This window comes from Prionailurus bengalensis, chromosome D4 (assembly GCF_016509475.1).
Source record: "Prionailurus bengalensis isolate Pbe53 chromosome D4, Fcat_Pben_1.1_paternal_pri, whole genome shotgun sequence".
In the NCBI taxonomy this organism is placed as follows: domain Eukaryota; kingdom Metazoa; phylum Chordata; class Mammalia; order Carnivora; family Felidae; genus Prionailurus; species Prionailurus bengalensis.
In genome coordinates this window covers 10,828,062-10,850,079 of record NC_057359.1, presented here as the reverse complement: position 1 = coordinate 10,850,079, position 22,018 = coordinate 10,828,062, and the positions used below count along the sequence as shown (strand labels likewise).

The following is a 22,018-nucleotide window of genomic DNA, read 5'->3' as shown; positions in this document are numbered from 1 at the left end:
GTCAGAACTGCATTCAGGGAAAGAGTCAAAGAGAAGACAGGAAAAGGAGGATGGAGTCAAAAGACCCTGAGTATCAGTCTATGAACTTTGAACCACACTCTGCAAACAATGGGGAGTAATTTTACATGCTACTAGTTACGTTACAGTCAATTAGTCAATAACAATATATGATTCAAACTCAACCTTGATCCTATGTATCTACAGGGCAATAGTTATAGTAAAAATATTTTGTATAGTACACTTTGGATTTGTAGGTAGTTAACACTTAAAATGTCATACCTAATGGTTGTTCTTAATTTCTTTAAATCCTCTTCTGAAATCAAGTCTGTTTTATTAACGATGATAATATCTGCCAAAGCAACTTGCCTAAATTGGCAAACAAAGAACAGATGTCAAAAGAGAAATGTTAAGAAATTGAAAACAGAAAGCCCTTTCAGATCAAATATTCGTTAAGAACTATATAGTACTCTATATAGTAACTGAATTTACTCCTAACCTATTCATCATTCTTCAAATGGATAAATGTATCCATCACTATATAAATTCAGGATTCTCATTTATTCATTCAAAAAATATTTACTAAGTGCTCTCACGTGTGACTCTGAAACTACAAATATAAGTCCCCAAAAGTATGCAATCAAGGATGATTTTCAACTCATAATTTTCTTTGTAAAGAAATGTATACAATTCAGATATTCAATATGGTAAAACATGGACAGTCTACTGACTAAAATATTCCATGTAACAGTTACCATGATTTTCAAGGAAACAGAAGACATTCACTTAACATTAACACTAAACAGTTTTTTTAAAACTACTCTTCAGGAGATACAACAGGATCCTGAGCAAATATCTTCTTCATCATTACAAATATGTATTTTCTCTGTAAAACAGATACACAGAAATTCAAGTTAAAGAATCCCATTGGCAAAATGCTAGAGAACAAAATAGCTTACTATAATCAGAAGTAGCAGAACTGAGGATTCTTTAAACTGTCCTCAATTCTTCAGGCAGTTTTAATCACTATAATATTTTTTCCCAATTCGAGTTTCATGCTACTTGAAGACACAGCCAATTGTTTCAAAAAACATCGTCAAATTCTCAAAAATAAACTAACTTCAATTCACTGAAAAAAGCAAGTTTCAACAGTATGTATATCACAATTCCTTTTTTGTTTAAGTAAGTGTTCTATGAATAAAGATTTAATGTGGACGTCTCAAAAGACAAACAGTTACAATCTTTAAATTGGAGGCCTTCTACGTTTAACTTTATTTTGGCTTTTATGACACTTCACTATTTCCTATCTGGCTTATTTACATTTGCTATAATAAACATATTTTAGCAAGGAAAACGGTTACAAAAATGCTTGTTCAGTCTAACCTGAAGCACACCTATACACCAAATGCAGTGTTTAGGCAGGATTACAGAACCACAGAGTACCATATTCCAAAACGACAGGGGGTGAACTGCCTGCCTGCAGTCTATTACTGATGTCTGCCTCACCCTAGCAAATCTCAGGGAGCCCCTCTCTTAAACTCAGCAGCCCACTTAGCAGCTATGGTCTATCCCAGAGTCTTTTTCCCATTAGCGAGAATATGCTTAGGGGAGGCAAACTAATTTCAATATTTCTAAGTCTAAAGACAACCCAATTAGGAACATACAGGTGTTTAAATAAAAAAAAGTTCTAAATGCCAATTGAAACTATTCCCATATCTGTCCCTCTGTTGTTGTTGTAACAGTAAACATGTGACTCAGATGAATTACTATTGAAGACCGTAGTAAGTCAGCCAGCTCTTTTCTCCACGATCATTTTCGATCCCCGTGAAATTGTAAAAGAACAACAAAAACAGTTTTAAATGTTCCCTTTTCCCTAGCTCCTCTCAAAGAACTGCTGTGCCCAATACTCATTTTATGCTACCATAAAAAAAAAAAGTCTTAAACAAAATTTTAGTCATTAGACCATTATAAATAGTTAGCAATAATTCAATTATAGGAAAAAAGATAACAAATTCGCCTTGACTATGTTTTTATATTTCTTAGTCTGGTTTTGGTTTTCACAATAATTTTCTCTCCTCAATCAGCCAGGAATCAATATATACTTTAAATATGAATACCTAGAAGCTTCATTGATAAGGCCATCAGGTTTTTCTTCTTCTAAATGCTAGACAAAAACAAAGTTTGAAAAAAGTTACTGAGGTATAACACAAATTCTAATGTCAACACAAGGAATTTTACTTTGGCGAATCCCTTCTTGCTTCTAATGCAGACTTCAGCAAGTTCTATGACTAAATACACAAATGCAGAATTAACTTTTCTAACTGAAAGCATTTTATTCCCCATTTGTGTTATCCTATAGTAAACCTGAGGGGGGTTCTTTTGGGAGGGGACAGGACTTAAATTTTATTCCCCTGACATCTCCTTTTTCAAAGGAAAACCCTCCAGATTTAAATCATGTCAATAAAAACAAAGAACATTACAGTTCAAATTTTAGGCATTTTCTTTTTTATAAAACTGTTTTTGTTCTAAATAGTCTTTATTATTTATATTTTTTAAAAAAAGAGATAACTACTGAAATAACACTTTCTTAAAATCTAATATACTTCCCTCCATTCCAATCCCACACCCCATCCCCCCCGGCCGAATCATATACAATATGGGCTCAGTACTGGGCCCTTCATATTCCCTAGAAACAAAAAAGCTGTGGGAAGGACACAGCCCCAGTTCTAGCCTAAAGACAGTTTCTCATTTACAGAAACCCACACCTGAGTGATCTGGCTCCACAGTTTAAACATTTCTTTTGCTGACTTGTGCAGAGTCAAGCTAGCTCCAAAAAAAATATTTTGACCTTGACTTAGGAGCCCACCAGGTAGTTTTCATCACTCTGGAAGCAGTTACCATTTTTCCATAATCCTACTTAAAACCCTAAAGGCATCAATGCCATAAGGTTCATCTCTGCAAAATGTTCTACCTTCATTATTTTAACCCTCAACAGAATCTCCTTCTCACAGTAAGAAGCTGCCTACTGAGGTCGGAAGCAATTTGATTATATTAATGTTCTTTGTATTTGAAATCAAACTTCACAAATTCTTACCTTCTTTTACATAGTCTCACTCATCCTTCATAATAATCATAGAAAATGGCTATTCTACTCCTTTTATAAAAGAAGAGACTAAATTTACTACCGTCACTGTCACAGGATACCCTATTATAGGGATATTTTTCAAAAATTGAAAACATGCTCAATAGAAGTAAACTGAACATAATTTTAAAAACTTGTGAAAGCTTTTCATGTCATATGAAATCAATCTTGTATACAGATGTTACATAAATGTTAACAATCACATAAGAGTATACTCATAAAGACCACCTAAAAGTTACATGCAAAATTATATTATTATTATTATTATTATTAAAATACTGTATCAAAAACTGTTCCTTGACAAGAGACAAAGTTTACTATTTTTGCTAATCACTCCTGGCCTAAGGCTACTGCATCCTGTTATCACGTCCTGTAGAGAACGAGGCTGCACCATTCCGGAAACAGCATCAGGCTCAACAATTATTTGTCGAATGAATTCTAGTTAACACTTCCTATTTGCTGACAAGGATACGTGGATGCTGTTATTTGAAATACTATATAATGTGCAGCAACAACTCCCTTTCTATTCAGCAAAATCTATTTAACAAAGGCATCTGTTTCTGAAAGATCCTGGAATAGTCTAGTTCTTTCCAAAATTTGAAATGTTTTTCAAAATATGGTAGTGTTGACCTTTTAAAAGATTTACATATGAGTTTGGGGCTCTATGGCTCTAAGCTGGTGGGACATAAAAAAAGATATGGCAGGAAAATGACGAGACTTTGTTTTCGAATTTCCATACCTAAACAGAACCAACAGTGGTTTCTCAAAGTTACCCGGGTTTTTAATGCATTTACTTCTCCAAAAGATTAGAAATCTACACTCAAAGCTAAGTAACATTTTACTACCTTCTGGCAGCCAAGAAATTATCAAATATAATAACACATTAAAATCCCCCAAATACATACAGGCCAATATATACAACTGTGTTACGAATAAGACATGTAGTCCTCACAAATAATTACAGAAAAAGAGATAGAAGCCCTGTCCTATGCCTATGTGAACCCAAACGTGAAGAAATAACAAATGCACGTTAACATTTATTTTCTCAAGGTACCGGCCCAACATTTCCCCTATGCAACTTCCTACCTTCCCAAGTCAAACTTTGCAAAAACGCTAAAACAGTGTCTGTTATTCAAAAGGACATTCTCCAATACTGGCCCTTCACTCGGATGACTTCCATTTATAGAGTTAAAAAATGGGAATTTTGATATTCTATTCTACCTGTACAGGCAAAGAAGGAAAATATTTGTAAAAGATTTTTTCAAAAATTTTATAATGTGTGTGTGTGTGCGTGTGTGTATCTGTTTGAATGTATGTATACATAACCCCAAAGGATTCCTCATGTCTGCTTAGAGACTATGGCTTTTGCTTATATATTTAAAAAGATAAAAATGATTTGGGTACTAATTAATCTAACACACCCAAAAATTTAGGATTCAGCCCTCCAACTTAGCATATGGGAAGACAGAAAGAAACCCTCTGAGATAATGCCACTGTAGACACTATTTCAATAAGGGCCGCAGAATGTCCTTCTCTGAAGAAATAGAAACAAGCTGGACCAAAAGAGAGAGAGAGACAGGGGGAAAACGCTGTTGTTGACCAAAGTGGAAATAAAGCTGGTGTCAGAGATGTCACATGACATTTAGGAAGAGCAGCGGCAGCCATCTCTTTCCAGTGGATTGATTATAGATCTAACACTATCTCAGCTTTTAAAAAATGATTATTGCATAATGTCAGTCTATTTATTTTTCCAGTCTTTTCCAAGCCCAACTGTTTTCTGACTCAATTGTTTCAACAGCTAGTGCAATATAACAGAAGAGCCAAAAAGAAACCTCTCGCTTGACCTTTTCTGTGTAACTTCATTCATTGATTCTATTGCATTAAATGCTGTCACGTTTGTAGAACTGAGAAGAACAATGTTGGTAGCTCCGGTGTCAAGTCCTGAGAATAGAGAGCTGTCATTTGAAGTTGTCCAATTCTTTGCCCATGATTAAAAAATGAATATTTCAGATCAATGGGTGACAATCCCATTAGAGTGATAGCCCATGATATCAATTACCACTTCAGTTTCAATTTGGCTGCCTGGCCACAGGGTACCATTTCTCAGCTTTACTTGTGATGGGCTGGCTCTGTGAAGCATGACACCTTAAATTGCTGCCCATTATCCAAGTGTCATTACTTGTACTGCCTCAGAATTCTCTGAATCACAAGCAGCTACTGAGGTCAAGCTTTGCAACCAGAGGAATTGGACAAGTGGGCAAATTCTTTATATAAAAGAAAAGTTATTTATCTGGCATCTGACTTAGAAAATCTAAAGTTTCCATTATCCTGACAGTATGTCAGTTTTGTGTAGGTATATTGATTTAATAATTTAAGAGGTTTTATCAAGGTGGCAGGAGGTTAAACGTTTACTGTGTTTGCATTATTCAGAATGTTGCTTTGTTTATTTGGCCTCAATTCAGCTGATAATGGATTCTTTTTAAGTCCTCTGCACATCTAAATATACACATAAAAGTATTATTATAGTCATAAATATATAGAGTTTTATTCTGGGTATGACACTTTAAGTCTATCAAAAATAAAATAAAAAATACCTTAAGCTGCTATACCAATTTATCTGAAATTTGGTAACTAAGGTACATAAAAGATGAATTCAAACACGACTAGAATAAACATTTAGAATAAAGAATTTGATTTCTTTTGCTTCCTCCATAGACATTTTGTTAGAAAAAGCCTAATTTCGGAATAGATGGAATTTTTCTGAGTAAAATTGTAATATTCAGAATGTTTCTTTGATTCTTAAGACTATTAATCAATTTGGGCTTAAAATCTACAAAGAAATGATCTCCCAAACATCTCAAAATAGGGTCCAATATATTGTGGAGAATACGAAATGGACTTGAATTTTTAAATATTACATTAAACTTCTAAGAAATGATTACTTCGGGTGCTATCCATATTCCCACATTGGGACCAGTAGAAGGACAATTTCATTGTATTTTGCCTTTTGCAGTATTTCACTTGGAAAATTGAGAAATACTGTTTTATTTTATGTAACATGTCCTACAAATCCAACTAGCTGCATTTTATGAATTGAAGCCCACTTAAATGCATGTGAGGAACTTGGTAGTTAGGAAAACTTCACAGGAAGATGCCGTGTAAAGGAGTTTCTCTTCACGACACCTATGGATAAACCCCTGATTTCTTCAAAATAAAGTAAACCGGTTGTTTTTTAAAACTCAGATTACTTCCAGTTTGTGTCTGATAGCAGTTTACCAAGAGAAAAAAGTTCTCATATGCTTTAGCAAGCTGGATTTCTTCCATCAAAGAACTTGGGACAGAAGTTCTTACTTGCCAACATTGGGGGTGAATCCCACTGAGGAAGTTTACATACCGAAACTGGGCCCTGTAGTATCCTTATTGCAAAATATTACACTTTCAACTTTTATCACATCAAGCCAGAGTAATAGAAAATGAATATTTAATTTAAAAACAGAACTGGGGGGCGCCTGGGTGGCGCAGTCGGTTAAGCGCCCGACTTCAGCCGGGTCACGATCTTGCGGTCCGTGAGTTCGAGCCCCGCGTCGGGCTCTGGGCTGATGGCTCAGAGCCTGGAGCCTGCTTCCGATTCTGTGTCTCCCTCTCTCTCTGCCCCTCCCCTGTTCATGCTCTGTCTCTCTCTGTCCCAAAAATAAATAAACGTTGGAAAAAAAAATTTTTTTAAATAAAAACAGAACTGGGGAGGCTGGCGGTTCAGTTAAGCATCCGACTTTGGCTCAAGTCATAATCTCACGGTTCGTGAGCTCGAGCCCCACAACAGGCTTTCTTCTGACAGCTCAGAGCCTGGAGCCGGCTTAAGATTCTGTGTCCCCTTCTCTCTCTGCCCCTCCCCGACTCACACTCACTCTCTCTCTCAAAAATAAGTAAACGTTTTTTAAAAAGACATAATAATTAAAAGACTCATGAATTTCACTATTCAAGATAGTTAAAAAAAAAAACCTTTTTTCTTAAATGTTAAACAAAAATGTAGAGAAAACAATATAATCATCCCCATATACCTAGCTTTTAACAAATTATTAGCAACTCACAGCAATCTTTCAACTTACTTTTAATCCATATTTTGAATCCACCACAGTTATGATACCTACAAAGGAATTATCTCTTTTAATCACCTTTATACGTGAGAATGAAAATCACAACTAACCTGTTTCAGTTCACAAATGTTACTCAATGAAATAAAGTTTTGGCTTTTCTCTTGCCAATGCTTCAGTGTAAGTCAATCCTACCATTTCAAATATGTACTGAGTGCCTAGTACCACTTAAAGGCATCAGAGGTCACAAAATAAATTTTTTAAATGAAATAAGCAAATAAGAAAGTAAGATTTCTATGGCCTTTAAAAAACTTACAATTCAAAACATGATAAGATAAATTCCATAATATAAAGTGGAATGTGAGAAATTACACAAGAAAGGTTATTGCCAGTGTATATTCATATAATCGAAATCAAGACTTTTCTTAACATTTAAATAACTCCTTGAATCTGAGACGTCTTAAGATATCTCATTCCTAGCAATCTGCACCAATTCTGACTCACACAAATGTTTTCCATAACATGAACCTAAGTTTCCAAATGGTTAATTAGTCTGGCAATCTCTGAATTTATATGCCAAATAATTTTTTCAAATGATAACAGCAGAAGGAGTCTGATGCTGCCCAGGGAATCCAACCATCTACGTGCCATATATATTAGAGCCAAATGACTGGAGACAGTCTTAAATTTCACTTTTTGGCCCATGGAAGACCTTGTTTAAAGAAAGGTCAAGGGTGGGCAGGGCACATAGTTACTTAATTCAGAAAGTTTCTAATAGGTCTTAAATGAAGCCTCCAAATAAAACTGCCTAAAAGTGTAAAGGTAAATGAAGTAAGGGGTGAAGGGCTTGCTTAATTCTTAAAGAAAAATATGAAAGCAGAGATATGATTCTCATACTGTATATTTTAATTAAACAACAACAAAAAAAACCCCTCTCTAACATACTAAGTATGTAAACCAATAGGACATAAGAAACCTACATAGTATTTCTTTTTAGGTTTATTTTGAGAGAGAAGGCAAGCAAGGGAAGGACAGAGACAGAAGGAGAGGGAGAATACCGAGCAGGTTCCATGCTGTCAGCTCAGAGCCCGACTTGGGGCTTGATCTCAGGAACCGTAAGATCATGACCTGAGCTGAAACCAAGAGTCAGAAGCTAAACTGACTTAGCCACCCAGGCGCCCGAATAAACCTACACAGTATTTTAAAAGGAAAACTTTAGTGGACGCACTAAATTGGGAGTTAGTAATAAGATCGGACATCCAGTTACACCACTGTCTGGGCCTTTGGAATCTGTATGAACAAAGTCTTACTTAACTAACTAAACGAGTTTAAAAGTAACAGTGTGGGGCACCTGGATGGCTCAGTCTGTGGAATGTCCAACTCTTGATTTTGGCTCAAATCATGATCCCAGGTTATGAGATAGAGTCCCATGCTGGGCTCAGCGCTGAGTGTGGAGCCTGCGTAAGATATTCTCTCTCTCTCTCTCTGTCCCCCTCTGTCCCCTCCCTCGCTTGCACATGCTCTTTTTCTCAAAAAAAAAAAAAAAAAAAAGTAACAATGCAAGGAATTAAAAATATGAACAAAAATAATCTTAACCATAACATTTTACCTAAAAACAAAAGAATATTTGCTTTTCAACTTACCATCAAGATAAATGTCGACCCCTAATTCAGCATCAACCCAAAACATAGAGGCTACAGCACCTGAAAAATATATATAATATTCATCAAATAAAAATATTTCTTCAAACCAAGGAACACTATTCTATCCATGCTATTTTAATTTATCCAAACAGAATTAGCAGGCGAACACATATACATACAAATTAAGTATGGGTTTCCAAACTTCTTATGGGAATTACAATGATAGAATCTTTTTCTTATTTATACTCATTTCTTCCCCTCTCCTTTTTCCTCCAAAAGAATGAATGAATGGATGAATGAAAGGAAGGGGAAAAAAAAGAAAAAAAAAGAAAAAGAGAAAAACAGACCAGCTCTTCTCACATACAAACCCAACACCAAGCTTCTACCAATGCATAATAATTTACCAACAGATATGAACAAATTACTTGGACAGTATGGATATGTGCACCTAGGATTTAATTTTATTTTTTCTCTCAAATGTAATAATCATACAGTTCACAAATAATGAAATCTCTCTCTTAAGGCGAGCAAAACAAAACACAGATAATTCCAAAGCCACTTGTCTAAAACAGAGAAAAACCTACAAGTCGTGTAGAAGAAAAAAGAACGGACAGTAAACCTACATACTCTATGGCATTACTAACAAAACCTTACACGAGTTAATATGGATATAAAATTTGAAGCTGAGGAAAGACAACCACGCGGCCTGATTAGCATGCCACAACACAGGAAAAAGAAAACTGACAGTAAAGAAAGTATTTGATTTTTCAAAGCATCAAAGGCGCAGTTAGCGACAGGGCTGTCTAAAAGAATGAGTGCCGGGAAAAAACAAGGGTAACTGAACTCATTGCAGCGTCTGAAGCTGTCCACCTACCCTGAGGAGACGTGGTCCCCCAAGCATCACTCTGTGTCAACAGTGAAATACCTGTCAGCTGTTTACAGTGATTACTCATGCAAGATATAGCAAGGGCCACAAGATCTAATGGTTTCCTGATACCTATTGATTTTTTCCCAAAAACTTAATAGTTTTCCAATTTGACTGAAATAGGATTTGTGAGTAACAGGGGCGAATCAATGCCTGTTCTTTTCAAGGAAATTACTTTCCCATGACAATTATTTAGCTTAGAACTGGAGAGTGTCACTCTCCTAAACGGGGAAACAACTGAATTGCCAATAAGAATTTTCTTCACTTACTTGGCTAACAACATGATTTTAATTAATGAGGGAGAAGAGAGTAAATCTCCCGTGAGTATCATTACTCCCAACAGTAAGTCATAAAAAAAACTCTTAATTTTTTTCACTCAGTAAAATTCCAGTGTTCGCAAGTCATTTTGTTGTTGTTGTTTTTTGTTTTGTTTTGTTTTAACTCGTGGATTACTGTTCAGATAGCTTGAAAGTCCTACACCGGTAACGTGTGTAGTATTAAGTTGAATTACAAGAGTGTATCAGAGCTTTTTTCCTAAATCTGACATGCGCCTCTGGTGACAATGATGGGGCTACCCAAGAAAGTTCTATTTAAAATTTAGATGCAGGTGTTTAGCAAGAGGAGCAAAGATGAGAGAATAAGTTAATCAGTGGTTCCAAACCCACGGTGATTTTTCCCCCCAGGGAATATTTAATAATGTCTGAAGATATTTTTAATTGTCTCAACTAGGGGAATAAGAATGGCCTTTAGTGGGGAGAAGCCAGGGATGCTATTAAACACCCTACAATGAAGAAAAACAAAAACAAAGACAAAGGAAAATATTCCACAAGATGCACAAGACAATCCCTTACAAAAAAGAACTAACCAACCCAAATGTCATTTGCGCCAAGGCTAAGAAACCCTGTGCTAGATCATAGAATCTCCTTTATTCAAAGCCTAATACAACAAAAATTTTAATTCATAAAAGTTAAAAAGCCAAATTATATCAGCAACAACCAAATATACAACCTCCGGCGATAAATTTTGAAGAGTGACAGTCGAAATAAGAAACAGAAAGCCCTATGTGATTTGTGATAATTCTTAATTCTACCCCCACCCTCAACCAGTAACCGGTTGTAGGGAAATAGTTTATAAAATCCAAATACTTACCAGAAACAGCTTTCGAAATGGCAAGAAGGGAAATGAGCAAGGGTTAAGGGAAAAGTCAACAACCCAGGGTAAAAGTTTCTAACCATTTCCACGTTTGTGGAGGAGGGGAACACTTTCTAGGGCTCAGAACAAAATGAACTGAAAGGTCTGAAGCTGAGGACATACCCACAGCACAAGGTATGGAATATATCTTCATGAGTGGCTGGAGAGAATCCAAGAAGGGAACACTTGGTACTTATGAGAGCACAGCCCAAATGTCCTACTGCCCATCTGGCTCTCAGTCACCCCTTTCCTCTGCCTTCCCTTCACTGCTCCCGGCAGTACCCAGCATTCAAACTGAGGCCCAGAAGAAATACAAGTATAGGTGAGATGGGTAGGATATTAAAAATAATTCATCAACACCATATGTAAGACTGAATTTCTCTGAGCCTCCTACATCAAGCACCAACACCCTTGAAAAAACAATGCACACATATTACAGCTTTGAAGAAACAGAAAAGGAAAAAAAAATTGAAGAAATGAATAAGGCATAGAAATGGCAAAGAACCCATTCTGGAAGGAAACATAACCCAAGAAGCCAAAGAAAATTCTCGAAGGCTTATACATAATAAAGAACTTAAATACAATCAATTAAAAACAAGCTCTAAAAGGCAAGATAAAGTAGAATATGAAAAGGTAGTTTGTAGTGCTAAAGAAATAAACATACAGGGATGCCTGGATGGCTCAGTCGATTGACCTTCAGCTCAAGTCATGATCTCACAGTTCGTGGGTTCGAGCCCCACATCAGGCTCCGTGCTGACAGCTCGGAGCCTGGAGCCTGCTTCTGATTCTGTGTCTCCCTCTCTCTCTCTGCCCCTCCTCCACTCACGCTCTCTCTCTCTCAAAAATAAATGGACATTAAAAAAAAAAAAGAAAAAAGAAACAGCCAGTAAACATATCATTACCTAATTAATTCTTTTAAAACATCAAGGAACAGAACAACCACTGGTGGAAACAGAATTACTGACAAAAAAGAACATTCAAGATGATTGAAGTAATGCAAAGAAACAGACAAAACAATTAGAAGATAAAAGATCTGGAGAACAAAAGAAAATTCAGGATGAGGAAAATGTTCCTAAATGAAGAAATAAACCTATGGATTAAAGACGATACTGTAATCCAAGAAAAACTGATAATGAATGAAATGTAGATATACCTTGATTATATTACTGACATTCCAAAATAAAGGAAAAAAACTGTCAGGCATTTTAGATGAAAAAGCAAGTTACTTTCAAGGAGGCAGACAAAAACTAGACTTTTCTACAGTAACATTCAATGCCCCAATATAGTAAAATAATGAGGACAAAGCTCTAATCAAAGTGTTCCCTAAGGATATTGCCTCCTGCCAAGTCGTTTTTCAAGAACGAAAACATCAGGTAGCCATACTCAAACACTGAAGGAAACAACAGCATTAGAACTCAAAAAATATGTCACTCACAAATGCTTCCTGATGAAATAAGAAAGGAGAACCAGCCCATCAAAAGTCCTAAGAGATCAAGGAGCAGTGTCTGCAAAGTTCTGAGAGAAGGAATTTTTATACCTCTCCAAGTAATCCTTCAAGTATAAAAATAAAAGATAAGCACTCTCAAGCAAGTATGCAAGAACTCAAGGCATACAGCACTTATATTATAGCATGAAAAGATTACCCGAGCATGAAACTCAGTCAATCAAGAGATTTCTCCAACTCAAGAATGGAGAAGCCACAGTACTGGTAATGAGGACTAAAACTGTTCAATATAGAACTAAATAAAGTATGACAAAATGTAAATGTTAGGAATCTGGACAACACAGCACAGAATACAATCTACCAAAGCCAGGAGATGGGAGTAAGTAGAAGTGTTAATTTCCTAATCTTTTAGGTCAGGGAATCAAGAAATACTCTGAATTGACACACGTAGTTTAAAAACTAACTTGTCCCATTAGTTTATGCCTTTTCTAACCTTTTTTTCCCTTAACTCCTATCCCTCACAGTGAAAAAACATTTTTCTGATACTTCAGAAATTCATTTCTTTCACATTCTTTTTTTCAATTATATAGTATTTTGCTTCTACCCATCTTTTATTAAGCAATTTATTAGATAGTGCATCTTAATGATATTAATAGTTGATCTATGGAGTATCGAATATGTGCTTGACACAGGTGGTTTACGTAAACAATACACATATTTTTTTAATAGAGGTAAAATGGTATGTTACCTTGTATTAGTTCCAGGTGTATGGCATAATAACTTGGTATTTGTATACATTACAAAGTGATCACCACAGTAAATCAAGGTACCATCGAACACCATATAATTGACTCTCTTCATTCATTTCAGCCCCCTAAACTCTTTCCCCTCTGATAACCATCCATCTGTTCCTGTGTCTATAGTTTGGTTTTGTTTGTTCATTTATTTTGTTTCTTAGGTTCCACATATAAATGAAATCTAATTTATTTCACTTAGCATAATACCCTTAAGGTCCATCCATGTTATTACAAAAGACAAGACCATCATACATTTTACATGTATATATACATACACACATACATACACACACACACACACACAAGACATATATATACATACATATGAGACATATATATCTCACATCATCTGTATCCATTCATCCATTGATGGACACTTAGGTTGTTTCTATATCCTGGCTATTGTAAATAATGCTACAATGAACACAGGGGCACAGGTATCTTTTCAAATTAGTGTTTTCATTTTCCTCAGAAAACACCCAGAAGTCAAACAGCTGGTTCACATGGTAGTTCTATTTTTAATTTTTTGAGAAACTGCCATACTGTTCTCCATAGTGGCTGCACTAATTTGCATTCCCGCCAACAGTGTAGGAGGGTTCCCTTTTCTTCACATCCTTTCCAACACTGATTTCTTGTTGATTTGATATTAGCCATTCTAACAGGTGTGAGGTGGTATCACATTGAGGGTTTGATTTGCATTTCCTTGATTATTAACGATGTTGAGGATCTTTTCATGTGCCTGTTGGCCATCTGTTTATCTTCTTTGGAAAAATGTCTATTTAGATCCTCTGCCTACATTTCAATCAGATTGCTTGGTTTTTTGCTACTGAGTTCTTTGTACATTTTGGATATTTATTGACTTGGAGAAACTATTTGCAACTCCTATATGCGATAAGGGGTTAATATCCAAATTGCCTTTACATTTTATTGATGGTTTCCTTTGCTGCACCAATGCCTTTTAGTTTGATGTAGTCCACTTACTTGATTTTTGTTCTTGTTGCCTTTGCTTTTGGACTCAGATTCAAAAAATTCAATGCCAAGTCTGATGTCAAGGAGCTAACCACCTGTTTTTCTTCTAGGAGTTTTATGGTTGCAAGTCTTACATTCAAGTCTTTCATCCATTATGAGTTAATTTTTGTGTATGATGTAAGACAGTAGTCTAGTTTCATTCTTTTCATGTGGCTGTCCAGTGTCTCCAGGACCACTTACTGAAGACACTGTCTTTTCTTCATTGTATATTCTTGTCTCCTTTGTCATAGACTAATTGGCCATAACTGCATGGGTTTTTATCTGGGTTCTTTATTTGGTTTCATTGATCCATGTGTCTGTTTCTATGCCGTATCACACTGTTTTCATACAAAACTTTGTAGTAGTACAGTTTGAAGTCTGGGGCTGTGACATTTCCCATTTATTCTTCTTTCTTAAGACTGCTTTGGCTATTTACAGTCTTCTGTGAATCCACACAAACTTTAGAATTACTTGTTCTAGAGGCACATGGCTGGCTCAGTTTGTGGGGCATGTGACTCTTGACCTTGGGGTTATGTGTTCAAGCCCCACAATGGGTAGAGATTACTTAAAAATAAAATCTTTTACGACAAGAATTTTTTGTTCTAGATGCCACTAGAATTTTGATTGAGTTTGCACTGAATATGTATATTGCTTGGGGTAGTAGGGACATTTTAACAGTATTAATTCATCTCAACACGAGCACGGAATAACTTGCCACTTATTTGTGACTTCAACTTCTTTCATCAATGTCCTACAGTTTTCAATGTACAGGTCTTTCACCTCCTTGGTTAAATTTATTCCTCGGTATTTTATTTTTATGCAAATTGTTTTGTTAGGCTTTTTGCAAGGATTGTTTCCTTAATTTCTCTGACAGTTCATTATTTGAGTATAGCAACACAACAGATTTCTGTATACTGATTTTGTATACTACGGCATGACAGTTCATTTATTCTCACAGGTTTTTTTTGGGGGGGGCACTCTTTAGGGTTTTCTGTATATAGTATCATCTGCAAATAGTGATAGTTTTATTTCTTTCCTTCCAATGTGGATGACTTTATCTTTTTGTCTTGGGTAATTGCTATGGGTAGGCCTTCTCATACTTACTGAATAAAATTAACAAGAGTGGGCATCCTTATTTTGTTCCTGATTTTAGAGCATACAATTGAGTATGGGTTTGTCATATATGGCCTTTATTATATTGAAGTACATTCCATCTATACTCTAAGAGTTTTTATCATAAATGGAAGTTCAATCTTATCAAAGGTTTTTTCTGCATTTATTGAGATGATCAATGATTATTATCCTTCATTGTGTTATGTGGTGCATCACACCAATGATGTGCAGATGTTAAAACATACTTGCATTCCTGGAATAAGTCCCATTAATCATGATGAATGATCCTTTTAATATATTGTTGAATTTGATTTGCGAATATTTTGTTGGGAATTTTTACATCTCTGTTTATCAGCGATACCAGCATATAATTTTTCTTTTCTTCTCTTTTTTGTGGTGTCCTTGTCTGGTTTTGGTATCAGGGTAATGTTGGCCTCATAAATGAGTTTGGAAGCATTCTTTCCTCTTCAATATTTTGGAAGTTTGAGAAGAATAGGTATTACATGTTTTTTAAATGTCTGCTAGAAGTCACCAAAGAAGATGTCTGGTGCAGGAGGTTTTTGATTACAGATTCAATCTCCTTACTGGTAATCCATCTATTCAGATTTTCTACGTCTTCATGGAAGGCAGAAGGTCTCAAAAGATTGTATGGTACTAGGAATTAACCTACTTCATTATCATAGTAGTCTCTCAATTCTCAATTTTTTTTGTGGCATATGTCAACTTCTCTTTCGTTTCTGATTTTTATCTTTTCAAAGAACCAGCTCTTACTTTCATTGATCTTTTCTATTGTTTTTTTTTTTGTCTTGACTTCATATATTTCTGCTCTCAATCTTAATTCTTTCATTTTACTATGAGATTCATTTGTTCTTCTTTTTTCTAGTTCCCTTAGATAGGGTGTCTTTTTATGAACTTGTCCCTTAGAACCGCTTTTGCTGCAGCCTACGATTTTGGATTGTTTTATTTCCATTTTCATTTGTGTCAAGGTATTTTTTTATATCCCCTTTGATTTTTTTCATTGACCCACTGGTTACAACAGTTGCATGTTATTTAAATTCCACATATTTATTATTTTTCCAGTTTTCTCCATATAATTGACTTTTTTCATACCAGTGTCATTAAGGACTATGACCAGTGTCTACACCTGATATGATGTCAATCTTCTTAAATTTACTGAGACTTGTTTTGTGGTCTAGTGTATAATCCTAGAGAATGTTCCATACACAGAGAATAATGTGTATTCTGCTATTTGGGGATGGTATGCTTTGTATACAATTACCCTTAAACAATGCAGGGGTTGGGGCACTGACCTCCCATGCAGTCAAAAATCCACATATAACCTCTGACTTTCCAAAAACGTAACTACTAACACCCTACTGTTAGCCAGAAGCCATACTGATAATATAAACAGTCAACTGACACATATTACTTATGTTGTATATATTATATATCGTATTTTTACAATGAACTAAATTAGAGAAAATATTACTAAGAAAATCATAAGGAATAGAAAATACATTTTATAGTATTATACCACAAAACATCTGCACGTAAGTGGGCCCACAGAGCTCCAACCCATGTTGGATCAACTGTATACCTATTAAGACCATTTGGTCTTATGTGTTGTTTAAGGCCGGTACTTTCTTATTGGTTTTCTATGTGGATAACCTATCCATTGATGTAAATGGAGTATTAAAGTCTTCTACTATTGTATTGCTTTCCATTTCCTCCTTTAAGTCTGTAACATTTGCTTTACATATTTAGGAATTCCTATGTTGAGTGCATAAATATTTTCAAATGTTATATCCTCTTGTTGGATTGACACTTTGTCCTTGTGTAATGTCTTTTATCTTTTATTACAGACTTGTTTTCAAGTCTTTTTTGTCTGATATAAGTAGAGCCACACCAGCTTTCATTTGCATTCGCATGGAGTATCTTTTTCTACAACCTTCACTTTCAGTCTGTGTGTATTAGATCTGAAGTGAATCTCTTGTAGGCAGTAATATACAAACGAATCTTTTTTTAATCTATTCAACTACTGTACATCTTTGGATTGGACACTGTATCCATTTAAATTTAAAGGAATTATTGATACGCATGTACTTCTTACCATTTTGTTCATTATTTTCTGGCTGGTTTTGTAGTCCCTCTCTCTTCATCTCTTGCTGTCTTCCCTTGCAGTTTGATGCCTTTCTTCAGTGCAATGTTTAGATTCCTTTCTCATTATATTTTCAGTATCTCTCATAGGTTTTTGCTTTGCAGTTACCATGAGCTTCACATGACAACCTATATACACACGTCTATTTCAAGTTGATAGCAACTTACGGTTGAACGTAGTGTGAAAACTCTACATTTTTGCTCCCCCATTTTGTTTCTGTTGTCCACATTTTGTTTTTGATGTCGTATTTTACATCTCTTTACTCTGTGTGTCCCTTAAGTATTGTTGCTGTATTTAATTTTACTACTTTTGTCTTTTAGCTTTCATAGTAAGTTTAGAAGTGGTTAATCCACCACCTTTACTACATATCTGCCTTTACCAGCAAGATTTTTACTTTTGTATGTTTTGCTAATAGTACCTTTTCAGCTTAAAGAAGTTCCTTTATCATGTCTGTAAGGCCAGTTTAGTGGTGAACTCCTTTAACTTTTGTTGTCTAGAAACCTCTCCTTCAATTCTGAATGATAACCTTGGCAGGTAGAATACTCTTGGTTGGAAGTTTTTTCCTTTCAGCACTTTGAATATATGATGCCACCATGGCATGCTAAGCTTCATCTAAAATCACAGCTGATAGTGATTTGGGGATTCCCTTGAACTTAACAACTTGTTTTTCTCATGCTACTTTTAAGATCCTCTCTTTAATTTTTGACATTTTAATGATAATGTCTCTTGATGTGGATGCCTTTGAATTCATCTTATTTGGAACTCTGTGCTTCTGGGACCTCAATGTCTGTTTCCTTCCCCAGGTTAGGGAAGCTTTCTGCCTCTTTCATTCTATTTTCCTTTGGGATCCCTATAACATGAATGTTATTCCACTTCACGTTGTCCCATAGGCTCTTAAGCTATCTTCGTTAATTTTTCATTTTTGTTGTTGTTTGTTTGGCTGAGTTCCACTGCCCTGGCTTCCAGGTCACCAATCTATTCTGCTTTATTTATTCTGATGCTGAACCCTTCTAATATATTTTGCTATGCAGTTACTGTATTCTTCAGCTCTGGAACTTGTGTTTGGTACTTCCTTACATTTTCTATCTCTTTGTTTAAGTCTGTGTTCAACCATTCTTCTGACTCCGGTAAGCATCTTTATAACCATTATCTGGAACTCTTTATCAGATAGGTTACTTCTCTCCACTTCATTAAGGTCTTTTGTCTGAGGTTTTGTCTCATTCTTTTGTTTGGAAAATATTCCTGTCTCCTCATTTTACTTGACTCTCTGTGTTTGTTTCTATGTATTGAGCAAAGCATCTACCTCTCTCAGTCTGGAAGGAGTGTCCTTCCAAAGGAGATAAACCTTATTGTTCAACCTTGCCCTAGCTCTTGGTTGTCTCTCTGAAACATTGTGATTACTAAATTAGCCTGATTTATTCTGGATAGATCCCAGTTGCTGAGGGTGTGACAAGACCCACTAGTGTTCCAAAGGGAGTGATCTCAGCACCTAGGTTCAGGTTGATTGGAAAACAGATCCTCGGGGGGGCCTTCTGGAGTATGCAACTATAAACCCTGTTGACCTCCAGGCCCAGAGATCTGGAGGTGTCCCCTGAAGTCCAGCTGCAAAAATCAGGGCTTCAGACAAGCGTACAAGCTTTTTGGAGGTGCCAGCAAGCTATGGTGCGATCAGAGGACAGATCAAAGATAGTGTCTACCTGCCTACATTCCCTGAGAGCACCTTTGAAGCCTACCTCTCAGGGTGAAGCTCCAGGACAAATAGATGAGCCTTTTCCAGAGGCAGACTAGTGGTGTGTTTTAGCCTGCTACCCACACAGTGCCTTGGGTATGGTAGCCTTTCCATAACTGTCTTCCTATTACAGTCCCATGGGTCCCGGAAACTCAAGTCCGTCTGGCCACCAGGGCCAGGTGATCAAGGGGCATTCCCAGTGTGGACTGCACTCAAAGGCAGACTTTAGCAAGGCTGCCAGAGTGCTGAGGGTGGGGCACACTCCTGCTTTAGGGATGCAGGAGGAGAACAGTGGGGGCAGGATACACCCAAGGCTTTAGTGAGGCAGGGTGACGGCTGGGGGTGGGGCACACTCATGGTTTAGGGAGGCTGTGTCCGCAGTGCCTGACTGAATTGGCAGAGTGGAAGGAGAGTGCAAAAATGGTGCTCACAACACCTCTGTCCCCAAAGAAAGTCCCAACTGATCCTAGCTCCTCCCGCAAACACTTCTGGATTAACAAATGAATCTCCTTCACACATAATCCAGTCACTTCTCAAACTGCTGCGTTTGCACTGGGTCCAGTCCCAAGATGAATGTACTTGTGTGTAAGTACCTCCAAAGGAGTATCTCAGATTCCCCACAGCCCCCCAGGTCCACTGTACACAAACCCCTTTGTTTCCAAATCCATTTTGGGGGCCTCGTCTCTCTAATGCGGGTTCCCGGGGTTGACACACCAAAAGTGGGGCATAAACCCATCCCTCCTCAGGTAAATACTCCAGACCTGTGAAACCCTCCTCTCTTGTGGGTCACTGTACCAGGGTGAAGATTTTGACAAGATCACCTCTCTGCCTCTACTCCCCATTTCAATGTGGCCCTTCCATTCCTTGTTGTAGAGGGAATTCTTCACCTAGCTTTCAGTTCGTTCTGAGCAGGAAGTAGTCCATAAGTAGCTGCAGATCTAGTGTGTCTGTGGAAGGAGGGCAAGTTCAGGGTGTTCCTAAGCTTCCATCTTGAACTGCCTCCAAGTTCTTTTCTTTTACATTCAAGTGAAACTAAATTAATATTAAGAATAGCACAAAGAGAGGCGTCTGGGTGGCTCAGTATGTTAAGTGACTGACTCTTGGTTTCGGCTCAGGTCACGATCTCACAGTTTCGTGAGTTCGAGCCCCATATCGGGCTCTGCACCGATAGCGTGGAGACTGTTTGGGATTCTGTCTTCCTCTCTCTCTGCCCCTCCCCGACACGTGACGTCTCTCTCTCAAAAATAAATAAACTTAAAAAAATTAAAAAAAAAAAGAATAGCATAAAGAATGCAATCTCGGGGCGCCTGGGTGGCACAGTCGGTTAAGGGTCCGACTTCAGCCAGGTCACGATCTCGCGGTCTGTGAGTTCGAGCCCCGCGTCGGGCTCTGGGCTGATGGCTCAGAGCCTGGAGCCTGTTTCCGATTCTGTGTCTCCCTCTCTCTCTGCCCCTCCCCCGTTCATGCTCTGTCTCTCTCTGTCCCAAAAATAAATAAACGTTGAAAAAAAAAATTTTTTTTTAAAAAAAAGAATGCAATCTCATTTTTATAAAACTATCTCTGTATATTTATACAGCTTTTAGAAGCACACAGAGCAGGGTTTCCCAAATTTATGAATGTATAACAATCACTTGGGGGGCTTATTAAAATAGATTGCTGGGCCTCACTCTTACAGATTCTGATTCAGTAGATCTGGGATGGGGCCCAAGAATCTTCATTTTTCAAGCTCCTAACAGAGACTGATGCTGTCATTCAGCAAATGGCATTGGCACAGAAAAATCCCTGGAATAAAACTTACCTACTTTAACTTCAAGGTAGTAAAATACGGTATGATTTATTTTAACTTTCTTCTTTGCATTTTCTTAGGTACTGGGTAAATTTTTTTTTACAATGAATGTTCCATTTTTACCCAAACGATAAAATCATTATTCTAAAGAAAGTTAGAAGCAAGAAATATTAACCTGTTTATACCTACAATTTGTAAAAAAGCTTTCTCTGAGATCCTTATTTAACTTTTCCTTCTCCCTCTGAAAAGGTGAACATGTTTTACTAAACTCACCTATGCTCAAAAAAAAGTTACAGGAGTTTTTCTCTATTAAACAGCTACCATGAAAGAAATTGGTATTTGCTATTTCAAAAAGGAGACATACAATATATTTCCCAATCTTACCAAATATACATGCTTTTGATATTTAATATCAATGTAATAGTCCAACTCCTATCATCTATCAAATCTATTAGAAATGTATGAAAATGTATGTAGTATGGTCTACTACAGGACCGAAACAGCCCAACTCAACACTAATTTGAAAACATGAGGACAATGCTATTATGTACTATTTAAAAAAAAATTTTTTTTTAATGTTTATTTATTTTTGAGACAGGGAGAGACAGAGCATGAACGAGGGAGGATCAGAGAGAGAGAGAGAGAGAGGGTGACACAGAATCTGAAATAGGCTCCAGGCTCTGAGCTGTCAGCACAGAGCCCGATGCGGGGCTTGAACTCATGAACCGCAAGATCATGACCTGAGCCGAAGTCGGATGCTTAACCGACTGAGCCACCCAGGCGCCCCTATTATGTACTATTTTTAAGTACAATAACCACTGATTACATTTGGACCATCAGTATACTCCAATATTTCTTTTAAACCATTATGATCCCTTTTGATTAATTTTATTTTTTATTTTAAGCAAGCTCCAAGCCCAACGATGGGCTTGAACTCACGACACTGAGATCAAGAGTCACATGCTCTACTGACTGAGCTAACCAGGGACCCCAT

At 36.7% G+C, this 22,018-nt stretch overlaps 1 protein-coding gene across 1 annotated transcript in view; it reads right to left on the bottom strand.

Annotated features, from left to right (window-relative positions):
* Positions 1 to 22,018, bottom strand: part of LOC122475307 (COBW domain-containing protein 2) — a 51,920-nt gene that overhangs the window by 19,613 nt on the left and 10,289 nt on the right. Inside the window, exons 5-8 of the mRNA XM_043567142.1 lie at positions 8,874 to 8,933; positions 7,246 to 7,283; positions 2,115 to 2,161; positions 280 to 366 (exon numbers count right to left, since the gene is read on the bottom strand). Coding sequence (XP_043423077.1) covers positions 280 to 366; positions 2,115 to 2,161; positions 7,246 to 7,283; positions 8,874 to 8,933 — 232 coding nt within the window. The remainder of the gene's footprint in view (positions 1 to 279; positions 367 to 2,114; positions 2,162 to 7,245; positions 7,284 to 8,873; positions 8,934 to 22,018) is intronic.